Here is a 23,447-nt window from a genome sequence, read left to right as displayed (position 1 = left end):
AGTTAAGCGATTTACTATTTTCTTCAAGAAACCCTAAATATTATTTAAGGTCTAAGTTGAATTTTTTAATCTTATCCTTTTCTTCAACCAACTTAGTACTAATTTAAAATAATTTCTTGTAGAAAGGTTTAGTTACCTTATAATCATCTTCCTCTATGACGCCTTTAAGCAAACTTCATCTCCTTCGTTTGAAGATGATCTTTCTATGATTCTCCCTAGGGTGGACTCTTATTTTCTTGTGAATGCTTTGTCTCTTCTTCTTTTTTAGATTCTATTGGATAGTACCTCTTCTTTATAACTTCTTACACATGAGGTTCCTTCATTTGATGTTGAATTTTCTGAAGATCGCTCAACTACTGAGTATATTCCTTTGAAGGAAGCCATGTGAGGTTTTTGATAGGACTTTGATGAAGTTGATGATTCTTTGGCTCTTGAGCTTATACCTTCATATTTAACTACTGAGTATACTCCTTGGATTTTTCCTAAAATTTACAAACATTCCAGTCCTATCTTTTTATTTAAGGATTGGAATTGCGATTATGATTCTTAATTCTTAGATATTTATTAGTGAAAAACATTCCAATATAGTTCCTATCGATTTTAAACTTTAAAAATCATTGATGAATAATATATTCATCTTCTTCGCCTCGTATGTTCATATCCTCTTGTTCGATACTTGGAGAAACTCCATATATCATATCAAGAGTATCACATATTCCCTTGGTGGTCTTACAATTTTATATATATAAAGAAGTTTACTATCATCTAAAGTCATTACAAAAAAAAATTGGGATTGAAATCAATTTTGTATTTTTGCTTTTTTTTCTAGAGTCCAAAGAGAATTGGGTTTATCTACTACTTCTCCATCAATTTGGTGAGTATGGATAAATGAACTATTGATTATAGTTTCCCATAATTCAAAACTAATACTTTGAATAAAGATTCTAAATATAGCTTTTCATATTTCAAACATAGCACCATTAAACGGTGGAGGTGTGTTTAGGAAATATCTCTTATTTAAATATGTGTTGGAAGTCATCTTCCTCCTAAGACAATTAGTCCTTAAACTAGAGTTAGGGTCTGATACAACTTGTTGGACATATGACTCCACACGCAAGAGGGGTGTGAATTATGTGTTTCAGAAAAACATTGTTTGAAAAACATTTAGGATCACTTTTTAGAGTTTAAAAACTTGTTTATAACGTTTTATAATTAAGCAGCATAAATTCAAATTTCGATAAGTAAAAGGTAAGGGAAGAGAGAAGACACCATAATTATACATATTCAGTCAAGAAGACTTAGTCCTGTCTCCAAAATTTGATCTTGTGAGTATCCAATAAAACTTAAGAGCTTTTAGTAGGTTGAACTCTCGAACCACCTTATATAAGGAAAATGATGTTTATGGATAACTTTCAACCAAACAGCAACCTAGGAGAGAGGCGGTGAGTATTCCTTCCAAACAACGAATTAAAATGAATTAGTCTTCAAGATTTAAATCGAGATTTATAGGGGATGTTCTCGAACATTGGTGAGCTTTTAACACGGGCTGAACTCGAATCAAATTGCGGTTGTTCTCGTAGGTTATACAAATTAACATGGAGCATAAACACTAATTCAAAATATTGCGGGAAATTATTCAGAGCCAAAACCATACATCAATACTGATCATTCATGGGAAGAGGATTCATCATCTCAACTTAAAGAAACCCTGACTCAGTTTATAAAGATGACTCAAATCAATTTTGAGAAACTCAACAGGCATCAAGAAACCATGTGAAGCAACGTGGAAACATCCTTAGAGAATTTAGAGATGCAACTTGGTCAAGTATCTAGCCAAATAGCATTAAAACTGAGATCTAGTGGGTATTTTTATGAAAATATATTAGATAGTTCTAGAGATGCGGAATTTGAAAGAGAAGTCAAACAGGAATGTGAGGTATTCAATGAAAGAGGATTTGAAGAAACCTTGACTCAGTTTATAAATATTACTCAAATAAATTTCCAGAAAATCAACAGGCAGAAAGAAACCTTACAAAAGGACATGAAAGCATCTTTCGAGAACTTAGCTATGCAACTTGGTCTAGTATCTAGCCAATTAGCATTAAAATTAAGCTCTAGTGGGGAGTTCGATGGAGAAATTTTAGATAGTCCCAAAGATAAGGAAATTCAAGAGAATTCAAATAGTAATGTGAGGTGGTTGATGAAGGAGGAGTTGAAAAAGAGAAAGAAGAAGAAAAGTGCACACCATCTGATAAAGAAATAGAAACAATAATAGAAGAATATATAGTTTTAAGTGAAGCTCCAAATTCTATAATTCATTTAGACATATATGTCCAACTACAATATCTTCAACAAAATAATAGTTCTACACCTAGCAACAAGCCTGGTAAAAGAGGAGAAATAAATGAAGTATTGAATGAGATTTATTCCTTATTCGATACTATCAAGCTAAAGAGAATATGGAAGAAAAACCTTCAATTCTTGAAAGTGATGGAATTCCTATCAAACAAAAGAAAGAAGAAGGACGATGTGTTTTCCGTGTCATATATTCCGCCCTAACACAAAAATCAAAAGGTTAAGTTAATGACGGAAAAGAAGCGCTGGATGAGAGACAACCCATCGTTTATAACTATTTTTTTATAGCATTTACATATGTTATTCGAGATCTTCCAAGATAGGAATTAACTACTCGAGCATGCCCCTTCCATGACTATATATGTTATTTTTAATGAACAAGTTTGTAGCGGTGTTTTTTTTTTCAGACTTGCAAGTTTTTAACAGTATAGCTTTGAACAAATGAATCAAAAAGAACTTGATAATCAAAATAGCAAATTTCAACTTGAAGGCAAATGATGAGAGAATCAAAGGACTTGTACTCAACCTTCAAATACCTCATCTAGAAAGGTTTACGCCAAATAAATTCCAGTGTTAACTGTTCTTTCTTTTTGAGTGTATCCATGCATTATTACTTTATCTGGTTTGATCTATTTTTGATTAAGTTCATCCGGTTTGACTAACACATACTAAGGTAGTTCTTTTTTTATAACTTTGAGTCTTTTTAAAACCACCATGTAGTAATAGGTATATCCATTGTTAACCAAAGCTTAGCCTTTCTTTCGGTGACGTAGCCTAAAATTCTTAGCCATATGACTTGAAAGATCTTTTCTTTCCACCCTCTCTTTGGAGTTAGGTATAAATATATTTCATAAAGCATATGAAAAAGATTAAGTTTGGGGTTGCTCTTGGAAGTGAGCAAAGTTTAAGTTTGGGGTTGTGGTACTAGAAAAAATTGGTCAAAATCCAAATATTTTGAGAAAATAAGAAGTGAAAAAAGACCCTTCTTCTTCAAAAAAAGAATAAAAGAATATAAAAGTGCATAATAAGGACAAAATCTCTAGTATTGTCAAGAAGTAACAAAGAGGTATGATGATAGAAGGAGAACTAGGCACCTAACTCCAAAGGTTTAAACCTACTTTCCTAAAAATATCATATCCAAACATAAGTCAAGATACAACCTAAAAAGACCTCAAACGTGTGTGTTGTCATTTCTATGATGATAATATTAGAACATGATTAAGATAAGCATAATTTATTGTGCATGTTGATTGAGAGATAACCCTATCCATTGAGTGAGTCAAAGTGACTAAGAGATAGATTGAGTACTCGACAATGTTTGAGGATGTTTTCTGAATTTTCCGAATGGAAGTTGGAAGCTAGAATGATGGTCAGGTAACGAAAAAAAATTATATGGTGATGTTCAATTGTTATTGTGCGACTTTTTTTCTGTTGAAATGTGCAGTTAAAGGCGAGTTACTTGAGGACAAGCAACAATTCAAGTTTGGGGTTGTGATGACAGTCCGTCATTGCATGAGTTTAGTCGAAGAATCAGATCAAAACAAGTGAAAGATGAGTTAAAATGAAGAATAAAGACCATATAATGAGGAAAAAATATCTAAGTGTGAAGAAATTGGACTTTGTGAAAATTCAGGTAAAAACGGGAGCAAAAGCATGCATTCACTGGAATAACCATGCGTAGCATCGCGTGCAAGATATTGACATAAAGACTGCATCGCACACGCGATATAAGTCATCACGCATGTGATGGCTTTTTCTTATGGGATTTTTCTGACGCGCCTGATCCATTCTGAGCTCTTTTTAAGGGGAAAGTATGCACTTTTGCAAGGGTTACAAAAATTGGCATTGCAAGTACAATTTTTACAACATCAAGGGTGATTTGGAGAGCATTTGAAGCCTTTGGAGGCCAACTCTTCAAGAAAAATCATATGTTATTCTTATTTATTCATTTGGTATTATAACATGAATTATAAGAAGCTAAACTCCTATAGGTTAGGTTGTGTATGATGAATCTTTTTCAATATTGTTGGGTAATATGTTGATTTGAGTTTGTATGAATCCTTTTATCTATATTCATATTCAATTTCTTATTATTCTTAATTCTTTTTATGTGAGATACTCTTTTAAGTGGATTTTGGGAATATAGGAAATACTGACCATTAGTCTATGTGTTAGACCTAGCGCAATTATTCTACTTATGCTGGTTGAATAGGAATAGAATACCTCGGGTAGGGGAATAGGTATTTAATGTGTTGCTCATCGCCTAATCCTGCTTAAGTTGATGGACTAGGGATAGGAAGCTCCGAGTAGCGATTATTGAGTTATTTCGCGAGGGATCAGTTATAGCGGTTTGGTTAATTCACTGTGGGATTATAGTGATGAGACCATTCATGTGAGGCATCAAACATCAACAATATATAAATAGAGGGTTATAACCATATCCTGGCCGCTTTTGTAATTTTCTTTAAACACTTAATTACTTTTCGTATTTCAAACTAGAAAACCCCCCTTTTACTATTTTCTACACATTGCACGAAATTTGTCTTGTTAAAAGCAATCAATATGGATTCGATCTTAATTATTACTTCGACACTATTGGTACACTTGCCGAGAAGTCATCATGTGTGTGTGTGTGTGTGATTAGCCGTATAAATTTATTAGAAAGACCTCATTCTTTTACAATATATTGTCACTCAGACATATTAGGGCGAGCTTTGACACACTTCAAAACTTTTTAGATACTTCAATCTTATATACAATTGCTTGAGCTTTACTTGCTCATGAGGCTTGAATTATGTTCCATTTAGGTTCCATCATCAGAGGATCAAACTCATCAAACCCTATTGAGTCTGCTTGCATCTTTAGTCATTTTATGCTTGACTTTAATTGTTATTTTCAAAGACTAGTTGTTATTTTCAAAGACTAGTTGTCATCATCAAAAGCATGTTCATTTTTAAGAAAGCTTCTTTTATTACTAACGTGCAAAACATGGTTCCACATTCTCTTCCTCCCAAACAGGGAGAGGACACTTCCACAAAATTCCTAACCTTAAACATCACCTACCCAATTTTCCATTAAATGAAGCAAGTGAGGCTTTTGCTTTGAGATGAGGAATAACCTCTCAAAAGAAACACATAAAAGAATCTTCCAAACTCAAACATCGTGGAAAAACCTAGTTTACATCCCATCACCTACCGCCTTAAAACAAGAAGAACTAAACAGTCTACATGTTGATCAGAAGTGGAACCCTAAAGAGAGACCCATTTCCACCAATAGGAAGCCTTCTTTAAACCATTCATACGACAACCCATCGAGGTAACACACACATAAGCTATATAGTATGAAGAGAATATATTGTTCCACAAGGACTAAGTGTACCCAAGAATCTTCCACCTCCACCTACTTAATAGAGACAACTTCACTAACCCAGAATTCTTAACCCATGGGACACGTTTTCTTCTAAGGTTTACACACATCTTCCCACTACATCATGGCTACCTTAGACCCTCTTTTTAAGTCAACAAAAGGAACCTCCTTTACAACCCGTCTTTCTTCTTCCAAACTTTAACTAACATCATCAACAAAAAGGAAACAACCACATTTACAAGACAAGATTCAACACAATCACCCTCCCTGACTCGCAAACCTATTCCTCCAAGAATATAGCCTATTAGACACAACATTTACCAAGGGATCTCAAGTCCCTTCCTTCTTATGGTTCACACCAACGGGAGCCCAGAGTACTTAAAAAGGAAACAACCATATTTACAATGTAAAAAGCCCTCAACAATGTCCTAATACTCCCCCCCCCACACACACACACACATTCACTATATAATATAACTCTTAGAGAAGTTAACTTTAAGCCCATATGCAAGCCTTTATTTTCAAGAGATTATCAACCTCATATAAATATAGTCCAAGAACGACTAACTAACAAAGTTATAAGGCTTCTCAAAGCCTACATTTAAAACTAAACACTCCATATTGAAAACTCTAGTCAGATCAACCACTCCAGTCAAGGTTGATTGTTCGGTAGACACACTTGATCGATTAAGATAAGGATATTAAATTAAAGTATACTACCTCTGTTTTTTATTATAAGTCGTTTTGGAAAAATATTTCATATCACAATATAAGTCGTTTTATAATATCAATAAAAATCATTAATGTTATTTTTTCTATTATACCCTTAAGTAATTATTATCCTCTCTCCTTTCAATTATATCAATTTATATTTCCAATATAATTAATAAAGGACAATTTTGTAAAAGCATTTATAATTTTTCTTTTTCATACCATAATTATTACATTTTGTAATACGTGTGAAAAGTCAAAAACGACTTATACTAAAAAAACGGAGGGAGTAATATTTTTAATTTTAAAAGATATTTAAATGTCAAATACTATTAAATTTTATTAATGAATAAGTATATATATATATATATATATATATATATATATATATATATATATATATATATATATATATATATATATATATATATATATATAAAACAAGCTTAGTGTAGATAATTCTATCGATATATATATATATATATATATATATATATATATATATATAATATATATATCTATATATATATATATATATATATATATATATATATATATATATATCTATATATATATATATATATATATATATAACAAGCTTAGTGTAGATAATTCTATCGGTGTAAGGTTAGCTATAGATATAAAATACACTACTAATATATTTAAAAACAATTCTAGCTATGAGTATATACAAAAGCATGTTAATAGGAAGGACATTTATGAAAATTATGAAAAAATAATTAGAGTGAATTTCTTTCAAAGTTAGGAGGAAATACTTTTTGCTCCCTCCAAAGAATATTCCTTGTAATTTAGTTTTTCCCATTTACTACTTACTTTCTTCAAAGTTTTACCTCAACCTCTATGTCAGCTAAAACCTTCCCCTGCACGTATTCTTTCTTGTAATATTTAATAAACAAAATCTCCCTGTATTAATTAGTTTATTAATTAGATTAATATTATTTTATACCTTAAAAATATAGTGTCGTGGGTCAGGAAAAAGTGAGTATGGCATTCTGAACTTGTTGTTTTTCTGATGAATGCAATAGTAAATATAATTTTGAGAATCCATCAAACACATCAATCTCGTTCACTCTGCAGCAGTAAGACGTAGAAAAGAAGCAAGGAGTAGGTAAAATATTTGCAGGGCAAGGTAAGGTTACAAGAAAAGGACGAGCCATGTGATTCTGAGGACCGAAGGGAGGGGTCCTCTCTCTATATATATAAACCTCTCACGAAATTCTTTATGACCTCGTGGACCTATGAAAAAACTACGATGGGTCCTCTGCAGGGACTTGTATCTTTCGCGTATATTATCTACTACAGGTGGTGGTGCTTATAAATAAAGTACTTATATCTTGTGTCAATCTTCCCATTAATTAAATTACTTATATATGAGCACGAGAGACAAAGAAGTCTATATTGTTTTAATAGTATTTACAGACAAGTATACGTGCACATGTGATGTGTCAATTTCCGTTGTGTATTCCAAAAATATTCGAGACTCTGAAAAAGCTTGACTCTAGTCTGATTTTCTGCTAATCAAGTTAATTTGGCATGCATTCAGGAGGTAAACGTTAGTCTCATGAATACAACTTATCATCACCGGGGTTTATCTCTCCTGTCATGCCTTCTTTCACTTTTATTTGTCCTCTTGTTTCTTTCCAAGTCAAATTATGTATAGAACTAGTTATAGACTCTTATGCTTTGTTTGGGTTGGAATAGAAAGCTAAAGGAAAGAAAGTGGAAGGATTGATAGTTTGATGAATGAGAGTGACTGGAAAGGAAAATGAATTTTTAGATGTTTGATAAAAGTAAAAGTCGAAGGAAAGTAAGAGGTAAGATGGCTAGATATACAATGAATGACATAAATGTTGAAGTTGGTGAAGTAACTCAAGTGTTGTAACCAGTTATTACAAGTAGGGGTGGACAAGAACCGTTCATCCGGCCAAATCCGCCGGTAACCGAAAAAGAAAACCGAAATGGACGGGTTCAAACGGTCTACCGGGTCAGTGATTAAAATATAGCAGTTTCAATTGGGTTTATATGGGCGGGTCGGGTTCAAAATTCTGAACCGTCGGATACCCTAACCCGCCCAATTGAGATACCCTCCTAGGGTTTTCCAGCAGCCAAAGTTCATTCTGTTCTCTCACTCACACCCAATACCAGTAAGCATTTTTTGTTCTCTCACTCACAGCCGCACCTCCATGAAAATATTCTAGCTTCAATTCTCAACATCGTTCCACCACCATCATTCACCACCCACCACCTTCAACTCTCACCACTCACCGTCCAATTTTCAATCCACGCGCCGCTTTCGGTTTCCGCTGCTTCCACACCTCAGCTCATCTTCCAACGCTTCGTGGCTCGCCGCTCTTTTCCGCCAACACACTCACCGCTAATTCCGTTCCGGTATGTATTCAATCACCGTTCACCAGCCTAGGTTTTTATATACGGTGGAGTATGAGGTTTTTCGGATGATGCTCGGAAACGCACCGTAACGTACCTATGAATTTCATGTGGTTGATTGATTTTTGGAGTTTTAAACGTAACTATTATTCAATTTGTTGAAGGTTTTTTTGAAAAGGGTATGGTTGGTTTTTTCTTTTTTTGTTGAGTGTTGTTGAGTGCTAGGTGTTTGATATATTGTCTGAGAGAGAAATTGAAAAATGGGATCTGGTAATGAAGTTCATTCTGTTGGTGAGTTTAGTTTAGATGCTAAGTGGATTATAGATCCTAAACAATTGTTTGTTGGTCCTAAGATTGGAGAAGGTGCTCATGCTAAAGTTTATGAAGGAAAGTAAGTCAAACTTGTGGTTTTAGTTTTCTCTTTTTTTAGTCAATTTTGGGTTTTGAGTTCTTTTTATCATGTAGATTGTTGTTATTTGAAAAAGAATGAGTTTTGGTGCAAAGTTTGTTTTGATTTGATTTCCAAGTCTAAATTTATATGCTTTCCTTTTTTTCTAAATTTATATCCAATTTAGTATTCATGGTTTGTACTTAGAGCATGTGTGGATTGACTTATTTAAGCTTCTTTTTTTTTACATAAGCACTTGTGAGACTTTTTGGAGAGTTTATGAAAATAGCTTCTAACATGTCCATAAGCTGAAATTTTAGCTTATTTTCATAATAAGTTATTTTTGGCTTATTTGCATAAGCTCTTTAGTATAGCTTTTAAAAGAAACTTATAACTTATATGAAAACCGTTTTACTTATTTTATGTTTAGTTATAGAAATGGCTACACACAAGCACTTAGGTGACTTAATTTGTTTGGAGAAATGCACATTATGCATCTGTCGGATAGGATTGTTTGCTGAGTTATTTGTTGGATTTGCTGATTGCAGATATAAAAATCAAAATATTGCAGTTAAAATTATCAACAAGGGAGAAACACCAGAAGAGATTTCAAGGAGAGAGGCTCGGTTTGGTAGAGAGGTTGCAATGCTATCGAAAGTTCAACACAAAAATTTAGTCAGGGTATTTTTTCACCCTTGGAAATCTAAGTAGATTTTTTCCTTTAATTAGAATTGACAAGAGACTAATGTTAATAACAATTACTCTAATCATGCTGGTAGTGATTAATGGAAAAAAATGTCTCATTGTTTGATGTCAGTTTATCGGGGCCTGCAAAGAACCTGTGATGGTTATAGTAACTGAACTTTTATTAGGTGGAACATTACGTAAGTATCTCTTGAGTAAGTATCTCTGAATTGTTCTTTATTCTCTGCAGGTTGGTGTTGTTTCTGATTATGACTTGTCTAAAGCAGAAAACAAGTAAGAGCTTGCACCATTTATTGCTTTTTTTCATACTTTAAGTGCTTTTCTTAGGACCTTTCAAATTGTTTTTACAAATTATCTTGTTGAACTTATAATTAAAAGTAAATTATGTTGGTTAATAAGCTGAAGTAAGTTATCCAAACATTCTTAAGTCATTGTAGAAATTCAGTGCATTTCATTTTCAACTCAAATAGTTATCATCTATTTTCATGGTATTTTATCTGTTAATGACTTTTTTCAAATAGCCAATTTTTACTTGATTTCTATTTTAAATTTTGCAACCTGCTTTTCCTTCAATTATGTTGATTATGGCTCCGTCATTTTTCAGTGATGGGTCAGCCTAATCAAACTATACCTACTCAATCTGTCATGAATGAAGTTGGTTCAACAGCAACAACTGAAGTTGTTGGAGCAGAATTAGTTAATACCCAACCTACAAAGAAGAGGAAAGTTAGTGCAAGTGGTTCTAGGCAATCATCTGCTTGTTGGGAGCACTTTATTAGATTACCAGATGACTTAGTTGATACACCAACTGCAGCTTGTAAACACTGCCACAAAAAATACCTATGTGACCCTAGGACTCATGGCACCACCAACATGAACCATCACATTCTAAAATGTGCAAAGAAGCCTAGAACCATTGATCCCACCCAAACTATTCTGACATACCCCTCTGCAGAAGGATCTAGTTTGGGTCATGTTAGCTCCAAATTTGACAAGCAAGCTTGTAGAAAAGCTTTGTCAATTTTTGTGGTTCTAGATGAACAACCATTTAGTGCAGTTGAGGGGGAAGGTTTTAAGTACTATTCTAAAGTAATGCAGCCCCAGTTTACTCTCCCATCTAGGCGTACAGTAGCTAGAGACTGTTTTCAGCTACACTTGGATGAGAAACAAAAACTAAAAGCCTTCTTTAAGTCTGACTGCAATAGAGTAGCACTTACTACTGATTGTTGGACTTCTATCCAAAATCAAAACTACTTAACCCTTATGGCACACTTTGTGGATAACGAATGGAACTATCAAAAGAGAATTATAAGCTTCACAGTTATTCCAAACCACAAGGGTGATACGGTAGGCAGGAAGATTGAAGAGGTGTTAAGGGATTGGGGAATTAGGAATGTGTCTACCATAACTGTTGATAATGCAACTTCAAATGATGTAGCTGTAGCATATTTGCATAGAAAAATATCAACTATGAATGGGATGATGGGGGATGGAAAATGTTTTCATATGAGGTGCGCTGCTCACATATTGAATTTGGTGGTAAATGAGGGTTTGAAAGATAAGCATTTGTCTATTACTAGTGTTAGGGATGCTGTTAGATTTGTCAAGTCCTCACCTCATAGGGCAGCCAAGTTTAAAGAGTGCATTGAATTTGCTGGAATAACTTGTAAAAAACTAGTATGTCTCGATGTTTCAACTCGTTGGAACGCGACATATTTAATGCTTGAGGTTGCAGAGAAGTTTCAAGCTGCTTTTGATAAGCTTGAGTATGAAGAGTCGAGCTATAGGGAGTTCTTTGGAAAAGGTAGTCCTCCTAGTAGTGATGATTGGGACATTGTTAGAGCTTTCATCTCTTTTTTAAAGTTATTCTATGAAGCAACTAATGTTTTTTCCACCTCTCAAAGTGTGAGTTTGCATAGTGCTTTTCACCAAGTGTCTGCGATCTATTGTGAGCTGAAGCAAGCTACTATGAACTTGAATGGTGTTTTTGCAAGTGTGGGTGGGGACATGATGGAAAAGTATAATAGATATTGGGGGTGTGCTACTAAGATGAACAAGTTGATTTATTTTGGAATCATTTTGGATCCAAGATACAAGTTGAGTTATATTGAGTGGACTTTTAAGGATATGTATGGAGTCGGATCTGTGTTTGCTACCGGGTTGATCAAATCTATAAAAGAGAGCTTACAAAAATTGTATGATTGGTATAAGCAATCTTATGACCAAAATCATAATAGACAACCTCTTGGTAATGGTGAAAACAATGTTTCCAATGATGAAACAACAGCTGGCCGTCCTTCACTAATGGCTAGAGCCGATGCTTTTGAGCAACATTTAGAAGAACAAGACTCGATTGATCAACAAAATGAGCTTGAGGGTTTTTACTCTAGTAAGTGTGTCAAAAGGGATCCTAAATTTGACCTTCTTGTGTGGTGGAAACACAATTCAACACAATATCCTATTTTATCTACAATAGCTAAAGATATTTTTGCCACACCAGTGTCTACGGTTGCATCAGAAAGTGCCTTTAGTACGGGAGGGAGAGTCTTAGAAACTTATAGGAGCTCCCTAAAACCTGAAATGACAGAGGCATTAATTTGCACCCAAAATTGGTTAAAGCCGTCTTTTACCTATTTCAAAGACTTGAACCTCATGGAAGATTTTGAGCTTTCCGAAGATATTATAGCAGGTAAAATTATTTTTAAAAATGTTATATCTTTATTTCATAATTGTTATATATTTCTAAAAAAATGTTTATTTCATTATTTTAGAATTTGAAGAAATTTCTTCTACAGCAAGAAGAGGATCTTTACCGTCTCAGCCACAACCTTCTGGTTGTGCTTGAAAAATATGGAGGTATATTTACTTTATTAATTTGATTTATTTATTACTTTATTCCTTTTTAAAGCTTAATATTTTTCTTGTTTAATTTTGCAGTTCAACTATGTTTTTTGAAGTCATATGTGACTTATATTTTGTGACTACTCAATGGTCAAATAATATATATTTTGTCCTATGGATTTTGGAGATATTCAAGCTAGCCAAATTTTGGTATGCATCAATATATTATTGTATTAATTATCTATATGGTTTTTTAGTTGGATTTACTACTAATTAATTATGAATTGAAGTTGGTAATGTCATGGTTGGTTGTCCATTAGTTATATGAAGTATTGCTAATTGTGTCAATAGAACATTTTGAGGCCATGCAGGAACAATTTGGAGCTAAGACATTTTTGATATATGTAGAACCTGTGTTTAGCAAAACAGGAGAAACAATTGGAGTAAACTATATGGGAATGGAAATAACAGATCAGGTAAAAAATTGTTGTTTTGGTTTTTGAAAGTACTTAATTAAGATCTTATTCTTCTTGTGAAGAGAATATTCATAATATTGAAAAAAACGCAGGTGAGAAAAAGAGAAAGAATGGCTAAGCTAAGGGAAGAAATTGCAGTTCAGAAAGCTAAGGAAACATAACTTAATAAAACCATTCACATTACAGGTTCGCTTAGTCATTCACGCCAAATCTTTTTTTTTGTTCTTAATGCTGTTGAAGGGTGCTTAATTCTCTTTTGGTTGCTGCACATTTGTTTACTCATACTGCTGTCATTCTGGATGACGTTGCAAAGATTGCTGATTTCGATCTGTCGAATCAAGCCCCTGATGCAGCAACGCGTCTTCATTCTACCTGTGTTCTTGGAACCTTTGGTTATCATGCTCCAGAGTAAGTTATTTCTGAATGCCTAACTAATTTGTTTGTTTTTCTCAATGAGTATAAATTTGACTCCAAGTTGGTTTTTAAGGACTAACAATGACTTGATTTTTTTGTATGACAGATATGCAATGACCGGAAACCTCTCTTCAAAGAGTGATGTTTACAGTTTTGGAGTCATACTGTTGGAACTCTTAACCGGGCGTAAACCTGTTGATCATACACTGCCCCGAGGACAGTAAAGCCTTGTGACATGGGTATGCTATCATTTTCTCTCTCTTTCTGTTAATGCCATAATGTCACCGTAAAAATCTTTACATTGTTGCTATTTAATGTAATTAACTTCATATTATGTAGTTTTCATTAATATGTTTCACTTGTTGTATTTTTTGTAAAAGATGGCTGCTGTTGCTGCACTCTGTGTTCAATATGAAGCCGAGTCTCGACCAAATATGAGCATCATCGTCAAAGCTTTACAGCCTCTAATGAATAATACATGTTCTGGCTTATCTTTTTGGGGTATTTCTCCATTACCAATTTAGTGGAAATTTCTCTAGGTTATGGTTGAAAATCTATCAGAAGAAGAGATTAAAGGTCTCAAGGAAATGTTTGCAAACATGGACACTGATGGTAGTGGCACCATCACCTATGAAGAATTGAAGACAGGTTTGGCTTGAATTGGATCAAGACTGTCCGAGACTGAAGTGAAGCAACTTATGGAAGCTGTAAGTCGTTACAAATCCGTTACAAAAGCATAACTAGTTGAACGCATGACTATTATCTTAAACTCAACAAGAATTGTCTTACTTGTGAGTGGAAATATGTTGCTTTCTAATGGAGAAGACCAGACTCAGCTGCTGCCTTCAGAAACTGAAACTCAGGTTTCAAACTCTGATTCAGTTGAAGGGTTATTACCGGTTTCAAAAGTTTACAATGAGACATCTGAATGAACCAACCATGTGCAGATGTAATATGGACAGTCAACTGTTTGATATACTTTCAAAAGTTCTCTTGTTTCTCATGTATTTTGAGTTTTTGTATATGATACAGTGGTTGTAATTTACTAATTTCTTTTTAAGGTCTGTGTGGAAGTAGCATAACAGTTGTTATTTTGGATTGAAGTTTTTGATACTTTGAATTTATTTTGAATCTAAATTGTAGTAATTTGTAGCTCAAAATATTATCAAAATGTATTATTGGGCTCAAAATAATATCAACCCAATAAAACCGAATAAACCGATTGCATAACCCGCAACCCGTCCTAACCCAGCCCGTCCAAACCGATTACAAAAATGGGCGAAAATGGGCTTATATGGCTTAACCGCGGGTTGGGATGGGTGAGGCTTTTGGGCCCGAAACCGCCCAACCCGGCCCGTTGTCCAGCCCTAATTACAAGTGTGTAATCGGTTATAATTGATACTGATATGTTTTTTTAGTAGTAGAAAATTGAAGTTTTCGAAAGAGTAATCGGTTATCAGAATTGGTGTAATGGATTACACCTGAAATTAAATTAATATGTTTTAGTTTTAGAGTGAGATGTAACTGGTTACACGTCTTGGTGTAAATAAGTCTATGTTTTTTATTTTTTTGCTATTGTGTTTGGTCAAATTGCATTCCAATCATTTTGTAACATGTATATAGGTGTTTATGGTGCACTCTCACTCTGGTGTATGCAAGTATTCATTCTCACCCTCAATTCTCTCTCTCTCTCTCTCTCCTCTCTCTCCTCTCTCTCTCTCCATCTCTCTCTCTCTCTTTCTCTCTCTCTCTCTCTCTCACACACACACACATCAAAATTACTCCACCATTGTTTCACCAACTCTTTAGTTGCTTGTTCTAACATTTGACATCAAGAGTCTAGTTCAGATCCATAAACACCTCGTGTGCAACATAAATTCAGTTTACAGTGAAATAATCCCTGCAAATTTACTCATTCTTGATGCGAAGAGCTACGACAAGTGGCGCAAGAAAATGAAGGTGTTGTTTGGCTACCAAAATGTTCTTGAGGTGATCAAAAATGGTTTTACTCCTCTTGTTCAGAATGCTACTGAAGCGCAGCAAGCAACGCATAAAAAAGAGAAGAAGAATGATTACAAAGCGATGTTCTTGATTCATCAATATGTTGATGGCGGAAATTTTGAAAAGGTTGGTGATTGCGATCCGTCGAAGCAAGCTTGGGAGATCTTAGAGAAAGCTTATGCAGGGGATGACAAAGCAAAGGTGGTGAGGTTACAAACTCACAAACGACAACTCTAATTGATTCAAATGGAGGAAAAGGAGACAATAAACGATTTTGCAACAAGAATCACTCGGTTGGTGAACCAAGTGAAGGCGTGTGGAGAAACCATTATGGAGCAGTATGTTGTTGCTAAGATCTTGCGTTTTTTAACACTAAGACTTGACAACATAGTTATGGCGATTGAGGAGTCGAAGGATTTTGTCACTTTTATCGACGATTATAGTAGGAAGCTATGGATATACCTAATCAAGAGAAAGAATGAGGTATTTGAAGTGTTCAACAAGTTCAAGTTCATGGTGGATAGGCAAAGTAGTCACAAGCTCAAAGTGCTCAAAACGGATGGTGGAGGCGAATATGTCTCAAATGACTTGGGGAATTTTTATGATCAAGAAGGGATTATACGTGAGGTAGTACCATCCTATACACCACAACAAAATGGTGTAGCCGAAAATAAGAATCAATCGATTATGAACATGGGAAGAAACATGTTGAAGGGGACGAGCTTAACAAAGGAGCTATGGGGAGAAGCAGTATCCCTAGGTGTCTATTTGTTGAATAGGTTCCCTACAAAGAAGTTGGAAAATGTAACACCGGAGGAAGCATGGTCGGGATTCAAACCAAATCTGAATCACTTGAAAGTTTTCGGTTCCATTACATACCGACATGTTCCGGGTCAACTTAGAAAGAAGTTGGATGATAAGGGAAAGGTGAGGATTCTTGTTGCATATCACTCTACCAGTGGTTACAAACTGTTTGATGTTGTTGACGTGAGGATTGTGATCCGTCGGGATGTTGTAATCAATGAATTGAAGCAGCTGCATCAGGGCATAACCGGTTACCAGCAGTCTGTAACCGGTGATCAGCTAGTTGTAACCGGTTACCAGAATCTTGTAACCGGTTAGGGGCACGAAATTTTCTGATTTTGAGGTAACGGGAAGTACAGAACAACCTGTCGTCGAAGCCCGAAATGAAGTAAATGTCAGGAGGTCAACAAGGCAAAGAGGTTTGCCTTAGAGACTCTAATATTGTGAACTGTTTTGTGACAACAAGGTCAATGATGATGGTGATTTCGTTCACTTTTCACTTATCGCCGAATCTGAACCCGTTAATACGGAAGAGGCCTTAAGTGATCTAAAGTGGATTTGGCTATGAAAGCGGAGCTGGAATCCATTGAGAAAAATAGTACTAGGGAGCTAGTTGAACTACAAAAAGGGAATAAGGTAATTGGTGTGAAGTGGGTGTTCAAAGTGAAGGCAAATTTCAAGGGTGAGATAATCAAGCATAAGGCTCGATTAGTGGCTAAGGGATTTTTGCAAAGAGAAGGTATAAACTTTGAGGAGGTACTTACACCGGTTGCTAGGATTGAAACCATTAGGCTTATTGTTGGTATCGCAAATAACCATAATTCACCTATTTACCAAATGGATGTCAAATCCGCGTTTTTGAATGGACCACTTGAAGAGGAGGTATATGTATGACAACCCCCTTATTTTATTGTGAAATACCAAGAGATGAAATTCTACAAGTTGAGGAAAGCGCTATATGGTTTGAAGCAAGCTCCAAGAGCTTGGAATAAAAGAATTGATGGTTTCCTAAAGGACATTGTGTTAGTTCTGTGTTTTGTGATTGACAATATTTTGTTAAAACAAGTGAAATAAAAAGATGTTGGACACGATGTCTTGACATGCTTGTACGACATTGCGGTTTGCTGTTGTTTCAGTTTCTTGGAAGACTTATTTTATTATGAGATATCTGAATACTCTTTGGATATTTAGCTATCATATTTGACTGCCCAAGAAGGTTTACTTTAGGAACTCTTGTTTCGTTTCCAACTGCGCACTTGTTTCATAAAAGGGATGTTGAGACATATTAAGGAAACATTAGATCAGATTTGATTTAATTATGCAAAAGATTATACAAAATGGATGTCGAAACATTTAAAGAAATATTTGATTTGATTCTGCAGACAGATGTCAAAACATTTAAGGAGACATAAGATTTGATTTGATTTTATTTGTTTTGGATCTGCTGATTTTTTATGCCTAAGCCCATGCTTACCAAAGGCTATTTAAAAAGGATGTTACTAAACCTAATGTACAGAAGAGATAGTTGCGTTGGAAATTGTTATTGTTAGGGTTTAGTTGTCATTGTTATTTGTGAGCCATTCTAGTATCTCTTTGATACTTGAATTGGACTGAGTTTATTAAGTTATAATTGCGAATCACTCATGAGATTTTAAGCAAGAGTTCATTTTGTTTCATTGGAAGTGTGTCTTCTGTTCTTTGGTTGTTTTTCAATTGTTATCATTATTGTGTGATTGAAGGGAAGTGAGAAGGGTCTCATATCTAGGAGAGTCTAAGATAGAAATTCCACGGGTAGTGATTAGGTTAGAAGTTTGTAAAACCAGAGGTTGTTTGGAACTTCAAACTAATATTGTTATAGTGGATTTTCTTCCTGAATTGGATGCCCTCAGATGTAGGTGACATTGCACTGAACTGGGTTAACAATTGGCATGTGTTATTTTCTTCCTACATTTTACTTTGTTATTGCTTATGGTGTGACATGTCCTGAACCTGGTGTCGTGACATCGTATACAACATATGTTATCTGCATAATTATTTCTGGTGTGGCATGTCTTGATCCTGGTGTCGTGACATCGTATACGATATTTGTCATCTACTTACTATTATTGTTATGTGAAGTCCTGATATTAGTGTCGTGACATCGCATACGACATCTGATATTTGTGTACCAGAATTTTCAATTGGTATCAGAGCAGGCATCCTGCTCTGTTTCTGGGTGAGATCCAGGGAAGATACTTTCTGGTACCATGGAAAGAAGATTTGTTAACAGGTCACCCATCTTAGATGGCACCAACTTTGACTATTGGAAGGAACGTATGGTGGGATTCCTAAAATCTATGGATAGTAAGACTTAGAAAGCTGTCATCAAGGGTTGGGAACATCCTGTTATGAAGGTCAAAGATGGGAAGGCTACTACTAACTTGAAGCGAGAAGAGGATTGGTCTAAGGAAGAATATGAACTGGCTTTTGGAAACTCCAAAGCTTTCAATGCTCTATTAAATGGAGCTGACAAAGACATATTCGGGTTAATAAACACTTGTACTGTGGCCAAAGATGCATGGGAAATTCTCAGAACCACCCATGAAGGCACATCTAAAGTGAAGATGTCTAGACTTCAGCTTCTCACTACTAGATTTGAGAATCTAAAGATGAAAGATGATGAGAGTGTTTATGATTTTCACATTAATATTCTTGAAATTGAAAATTCATCTAGTGCCTTGGAAGAGAAGATGTCAGAAGAAAAGCCCAAGACATCAGCAACATGAGAGTAGATAAATTTGTTGGGTCACTCCAAACTTTTGAATTGGGTATTAGTGACAGATCTGAAAAGAAGAACAAAAGCATAACTTTTGTATCATACACTGAAGATGAAGAGGACCAATGTGACTTAGATACTGATGAGGGAATGTATAGTTCTATTTACTGATTAAGAGACAATTCAACAAGGTGCTGAAGGGAATGGGTAGGAATTCGAGACCAAATGTCAAGAACGTCTCATCTGACATCAGCAAGAATAGTGATTCCCATAAAAAAGAAAGAACAAATGAAAATCCCAATCAAGGGAAAGGTATTCAGTGTCATGAATGTGAGGCTTTTGGTCACATTAGATCAGAGTGTCCCACGTATCTCAAGAAACAAAATAAGGGCTTGTCAGTTTCTTCGTCTGATGATTCTAAAGGTGAAATTGATGATGAAACTGCTAAGCATGTTACAACTTTCATTGGTAGATATGAATCTGATGAAAATTCTTGTGATGAGGATGTCTCTTATGAATAATTGGTTCCTTCCTATAAAGAGCTTTGTGTCATAAGTGAAGAGGTGTGTAAGACATGAAAAGAGCATAATAAAATCATAACTCAACTACAAGCTGAAAAAGAGAAACTTTTATCTATTGTAACTGATCTTGAAAATGAGGTAACTCTATTGTCTTATAAACTTGAAAACATGACCAAATCCATAAAAAATTTGAAAAATGGGTCTGATATGCTAGATATAATTCTTCAAGTTTGAAAAGAGGCTGGAAACTTAAAAGGTATAGGTTTTAATTATCAATATCAAAATAAACAAGGAAAAACCCATGTGATAAAATATATTCCTCCAAAAAGGAAGTATGAGCCCATGATGTCCGACCAAATGTTACAACATCCCGCCAGACATCAGGAAACTCAAACTAAAGTCAAGTTTTTGCCTTGGAAATGTCATTATTATGGTAAATATGGACATATAAAGCCTTTATGCTATAGACTGCATGGTTATCCAAAAACATCCAACACATCCTAGGGCTAATCATGTAATGATTAAAACTAGAAAGGTTTAGAAACCTAAGGTTGTTCCACATGAAACTACTTATTTTTCCATATACCTAATTTCGAAGGAAGATGAAGTCAAGTTGTGGTACCAAAAGCTTGGACATCTGAATCTTAAAGAGATATTTTTTGTTTCCATTGATGAAGGTTTGATTGGTTTGTCATATTCTGGCTAAAAGGGGGAGTAGATAGTCTAGAGATGTCTAGTTGTGCTCATGATTTTTTTATATTCTCTATGTGAAGATTGTTTCTTTGAGGGGGAGTATGTTTTCTGTGCGACAGGGGGAGTTATTTCTATGTTGGTGATCATGACATTCATGGAGAGTTTGATATGTCTATGCTTAGTCTGTTGTGTACTTGTTGTATGTTATACAGAATGTCTTGACATTTTGTTTCAGAGAATTATGTTTGTGCTTAGGCTGTTGTGTACTTGTTGTGATGTCAGACAGAATGTCTTGACATTTTGTTCCAAAGAATTATGTTTGTGCTTAGGCTGTTGTGTGCTTGCTATGATGTCAGACATAATATCTTAAAATTTTGTTTCTAAATGAGGCTTGGAGTGTGAGAGTTTATTTCTCTCTATGTGTTTTTTGTTAGGCTGGGTTTCTTCTACTTATTTATGTTGCGTGTGCCTCTGGTATGTCTTGGTGTTATACCAAGTGTTTGGTTCTTTGGTTTTTGTGCTAGTGATTATTGTTGTTGTTTTATCTTTTCTCCAGCTATATGATGCAAAGGTTGTTTTATCCAAAAATTTCCAAAGGGGGAGATTGGTAGTTTTGTGTTTTGTGATTGATAGCATTTTGTTAAAACAAGTGAAATAGCAAGATGTTGAACATGATGTCTTGACATGCTTGTACGACATCGCGGCCTGCTGTTGTTTCAGTTTCTTGGAAGACTTATTTTATTATGAGATATCTGAAGATTCTCTGAATATTCAGCTATCATATCTGATTGTCCAAGAAGGTTTATTTCAGGAACACTTGTTTCGTTTACAGCTGCATAATTGTTTCATAAAAAGGGATGTTGAGACATCTTAAGGAAACATTAGATCAAATTTTATTTGATTATGCAGAATGGATGTCAAAACATTTAAGGAAACATTTGAATTGATTCTGTAGACAGATGTCAAAACATTTAAGGAGATATCATATTTGATTTGATCAGATTTGATTTGATTTGTTTTGTTTTGGATCTGTTTATTTTTTATGCTAAGCTCATGCTTACCATAGGCTATTTAAAGAGAACGTTACTAAACCTAATGTACAGAAGAGAGAGATGTGCTGGAAATTGTTATTGTTAGGGTTTAGTTGTCATTGTTATTTGTGAGCCATTCTAGTATCTCTTTGATACTTGAATTGGACTGAGTTTATTGAGTTGTAATTGTGAATCGCTCATGAGCTTTTAAGCAAGAGTTCATTATGTTTCATTGGAAGTGTGTCTTCTGTTCTTTGATTGTGTTTCAGTTATTATCATTTTTGTGTGATTGAAGGGAAGTGAGAAAAGTCTCATATCTAGGAGAGTCTTAGATAAAAATTCCACGGGTAGTGATTAGGTGAGAAGTTTGTAAAACCAGAGGTTGTTTAGAAATTCAAACTAATATTGTTATAGTGGATTTTCTTCGTGGCTTGGATGCCTCCAGATGTAGGTGACGTTGCACCGAACTAGGTTAACAATTGACATGTGTTACTTTTTTCTTGCTTTTTACTCTGTTATTGTTTCTGGTGTGACATGTCTTGAACCTGGTGTCGTGACATCGTATACAACATCTGTTATCCGCATAGTTGTTTCTGGTGTGACATGTCCTGAACCCGGTATCGTGATATCGTATACAACATCTATTATCTATATAATTATTTCTAGTGTGACATGTCTTGATCCTGGTGTCGTGACATTGTATACGATATCTATTATCTGCTTACTATTATTGTTGTATGAAGTCCTGATATTAGTGTTGTGACATCGCATACCACATATGATATTTGCGTACCAGAATTTTCACATTGGCTTCAAGAATGTGTACCAGAGCATGGAGTATATGTGAAGACGGATGCTAGTGAATGAGTAATCATCCTTTGTCAATATGTGAATGATTTATTGATCACGAGCAGCAATGGTGAGTTCATTTCAAAGTTCAAGAGTGAAATTATGCATGAATTTGAGATCATGTACCTTGGTCTCATTACTTATTTTCTTGGCATTCAGTTCCACCAGTCGAAAATGGGACTGCTCATGCGTCAAAGGAGATATGCTCTTGAGATATTGAAAAAGTGTGAAATGGAGAATTGCAATGTTTCCATTTCTCCAGTTGAACTAAGGTTGCAATTGTCTAAGAATGAGGATGAAGTGATGTTGATCCAACTCAATATAGGAGGTTGATTGGATCTTTGCGTTACTTGTGGAATACGTGACCAGACTTAGCGTTTAGTGTTGGTATTATGAGTAAATTGATGGAGAGACTGAAGGTGTCGCATAGGCAGCAGTCAAAAGGATCTCACGCTATGTCAAAGGGTCTGTTGGCTGCAGAATGCTCTTTCTCGTAGCTGATACGGACAGAAAATGCGATTTGCTCGGTTTTACCGATTCTAACTGGTGCAAAGATAAAGATGATCAAAAGTCTACAGCTGGATACATCTTTATGTTCTTTGCCACACCAATCTATTGGTGTGTAAAGAAGGAAATGGTTGTTACACTCTCATCTTGTGAGGCTGAGTACATTATCGCTTTGTTATGCGCATGCCAAATCGTATGGCTTATGAATCTATTGGAGAAGTTGGGCAATAGTGAGGGTGAGGTTGTCACACTCTTAGTTGACAATGTTTCCACGATTAATCTTGCAAAGAACCGAATTGCACATGGGAGGAGCAAGCACATTGAGATAAGATTCCATTATTTTAGGGTACTTGTTAGTGATGAAAGGTTACGATATTGCAGGAGTGAGGAGCAAGTTGCTGATTTACTGACTCAGGGATCACAAATGATGTATTCAAGAGGTTGAAGATGAGCATGAGCATGGTAGACTTGCAACACTTGAACTAAGATGGTGTGTTGAAGTTTGTGAAGTAACTCAAGTGATGTAACCGGTTACCACGGGTGTGTAATTAGTTACAGCTGATGCTGATATGCTTTCTAGTAGTAGAAAATTGAAGTTTTCGAAGGGGTAACCGATTACCACTG

The 23,447-nt window shown here is 35.0% G+C and overlaps 1 protein-coding gene across 1 annotated transcript; it reads left to right on the top strand.

Moving 5' to 3' along the window:
• Window positions 1-8,119: 8,119 nt before the first annotated feature.
• On the top strand, window positions 8,120-14,697 carry LOC127073961 (zinc finger BED domain-containing protein RICESLEEPER 2-like). Its single transcript, XM_051015211.1, has 11 exons — window positions 8,120-8,841; window positions 9,775-9,907; window positions 10,161-10,204; window positions 10,536-12,620; window positions 12,703-12,787; window positions 12,869-12,982; window positions 13,124-13,248; window positions 13,341-13,434; window positions 13,562-13,656; window positions 13,769-13,901; window positions 14,043-14,697. Exons 3-5 carry the CDS (start codon window positions 10,180-10,182, stop codon window positions 12,774-12,776), a joined length of 2,184 nt encoding a protein of 727 aa, XP_050871168.1. The 5' UTR covers window positions 8,120-8,841; window positions 9,775-9,907; window positions 10,161-10,179; the 3' UTR covers window positions 12,777-12,787; window positions 12,869-12,982; window positions 13,124-13,248; window positions 13,341-13,434; window positions 13,562-13,656; window positions 13,769-13,901; window positions 14,043-14,697.
• The last annotated feature ends 8,750 nt before the right edge of the window (window positions 14,698-23,447 follow it).

This window comes from Lathyrus oleraceus, chromosome 4 (assembly GCF_024323335.1).
Source record: "Lathyrus oleraceus cultivar Zhongwan6 chromosome 4, CAAS_Psat_ZW6_1.0, whole genome shotgun sequence".
NCBI classification, from domain to species: Eukaryota; Viridiplantae; Streptophyta; class Magnoliopsida; order Fabales; family Fabaceae; genus Lathyrus; species Lathyrus oleraceus.
This window is presented reverse-complemented; position numbering and strand designations above follow the sequence as displayed.

Excerpts from the sequence above, each read along its gene's own strand:
- LOC127073961 (XM_051015211.1), top strand. The coding sequence starts at position 10,180 with ATGACTTGTCTAAAGCAGAAAACAA. Across the intron at positions 10,205-10,535 it reads TTGTCTAAAGCAGAAAACAA|TGATGGGTCAGCCTAATCAA; the intron begins GTAAGAGCTTGC and ends GTCATTTTTCAG. Across the intron at positions 12,621-12,702 it reads TTCCGAAGATATTATAGCAG|AATTTGAAGAAATTTCTTCT; the intron begins GTAAAATTATTT and ends TCATTATTTTAG.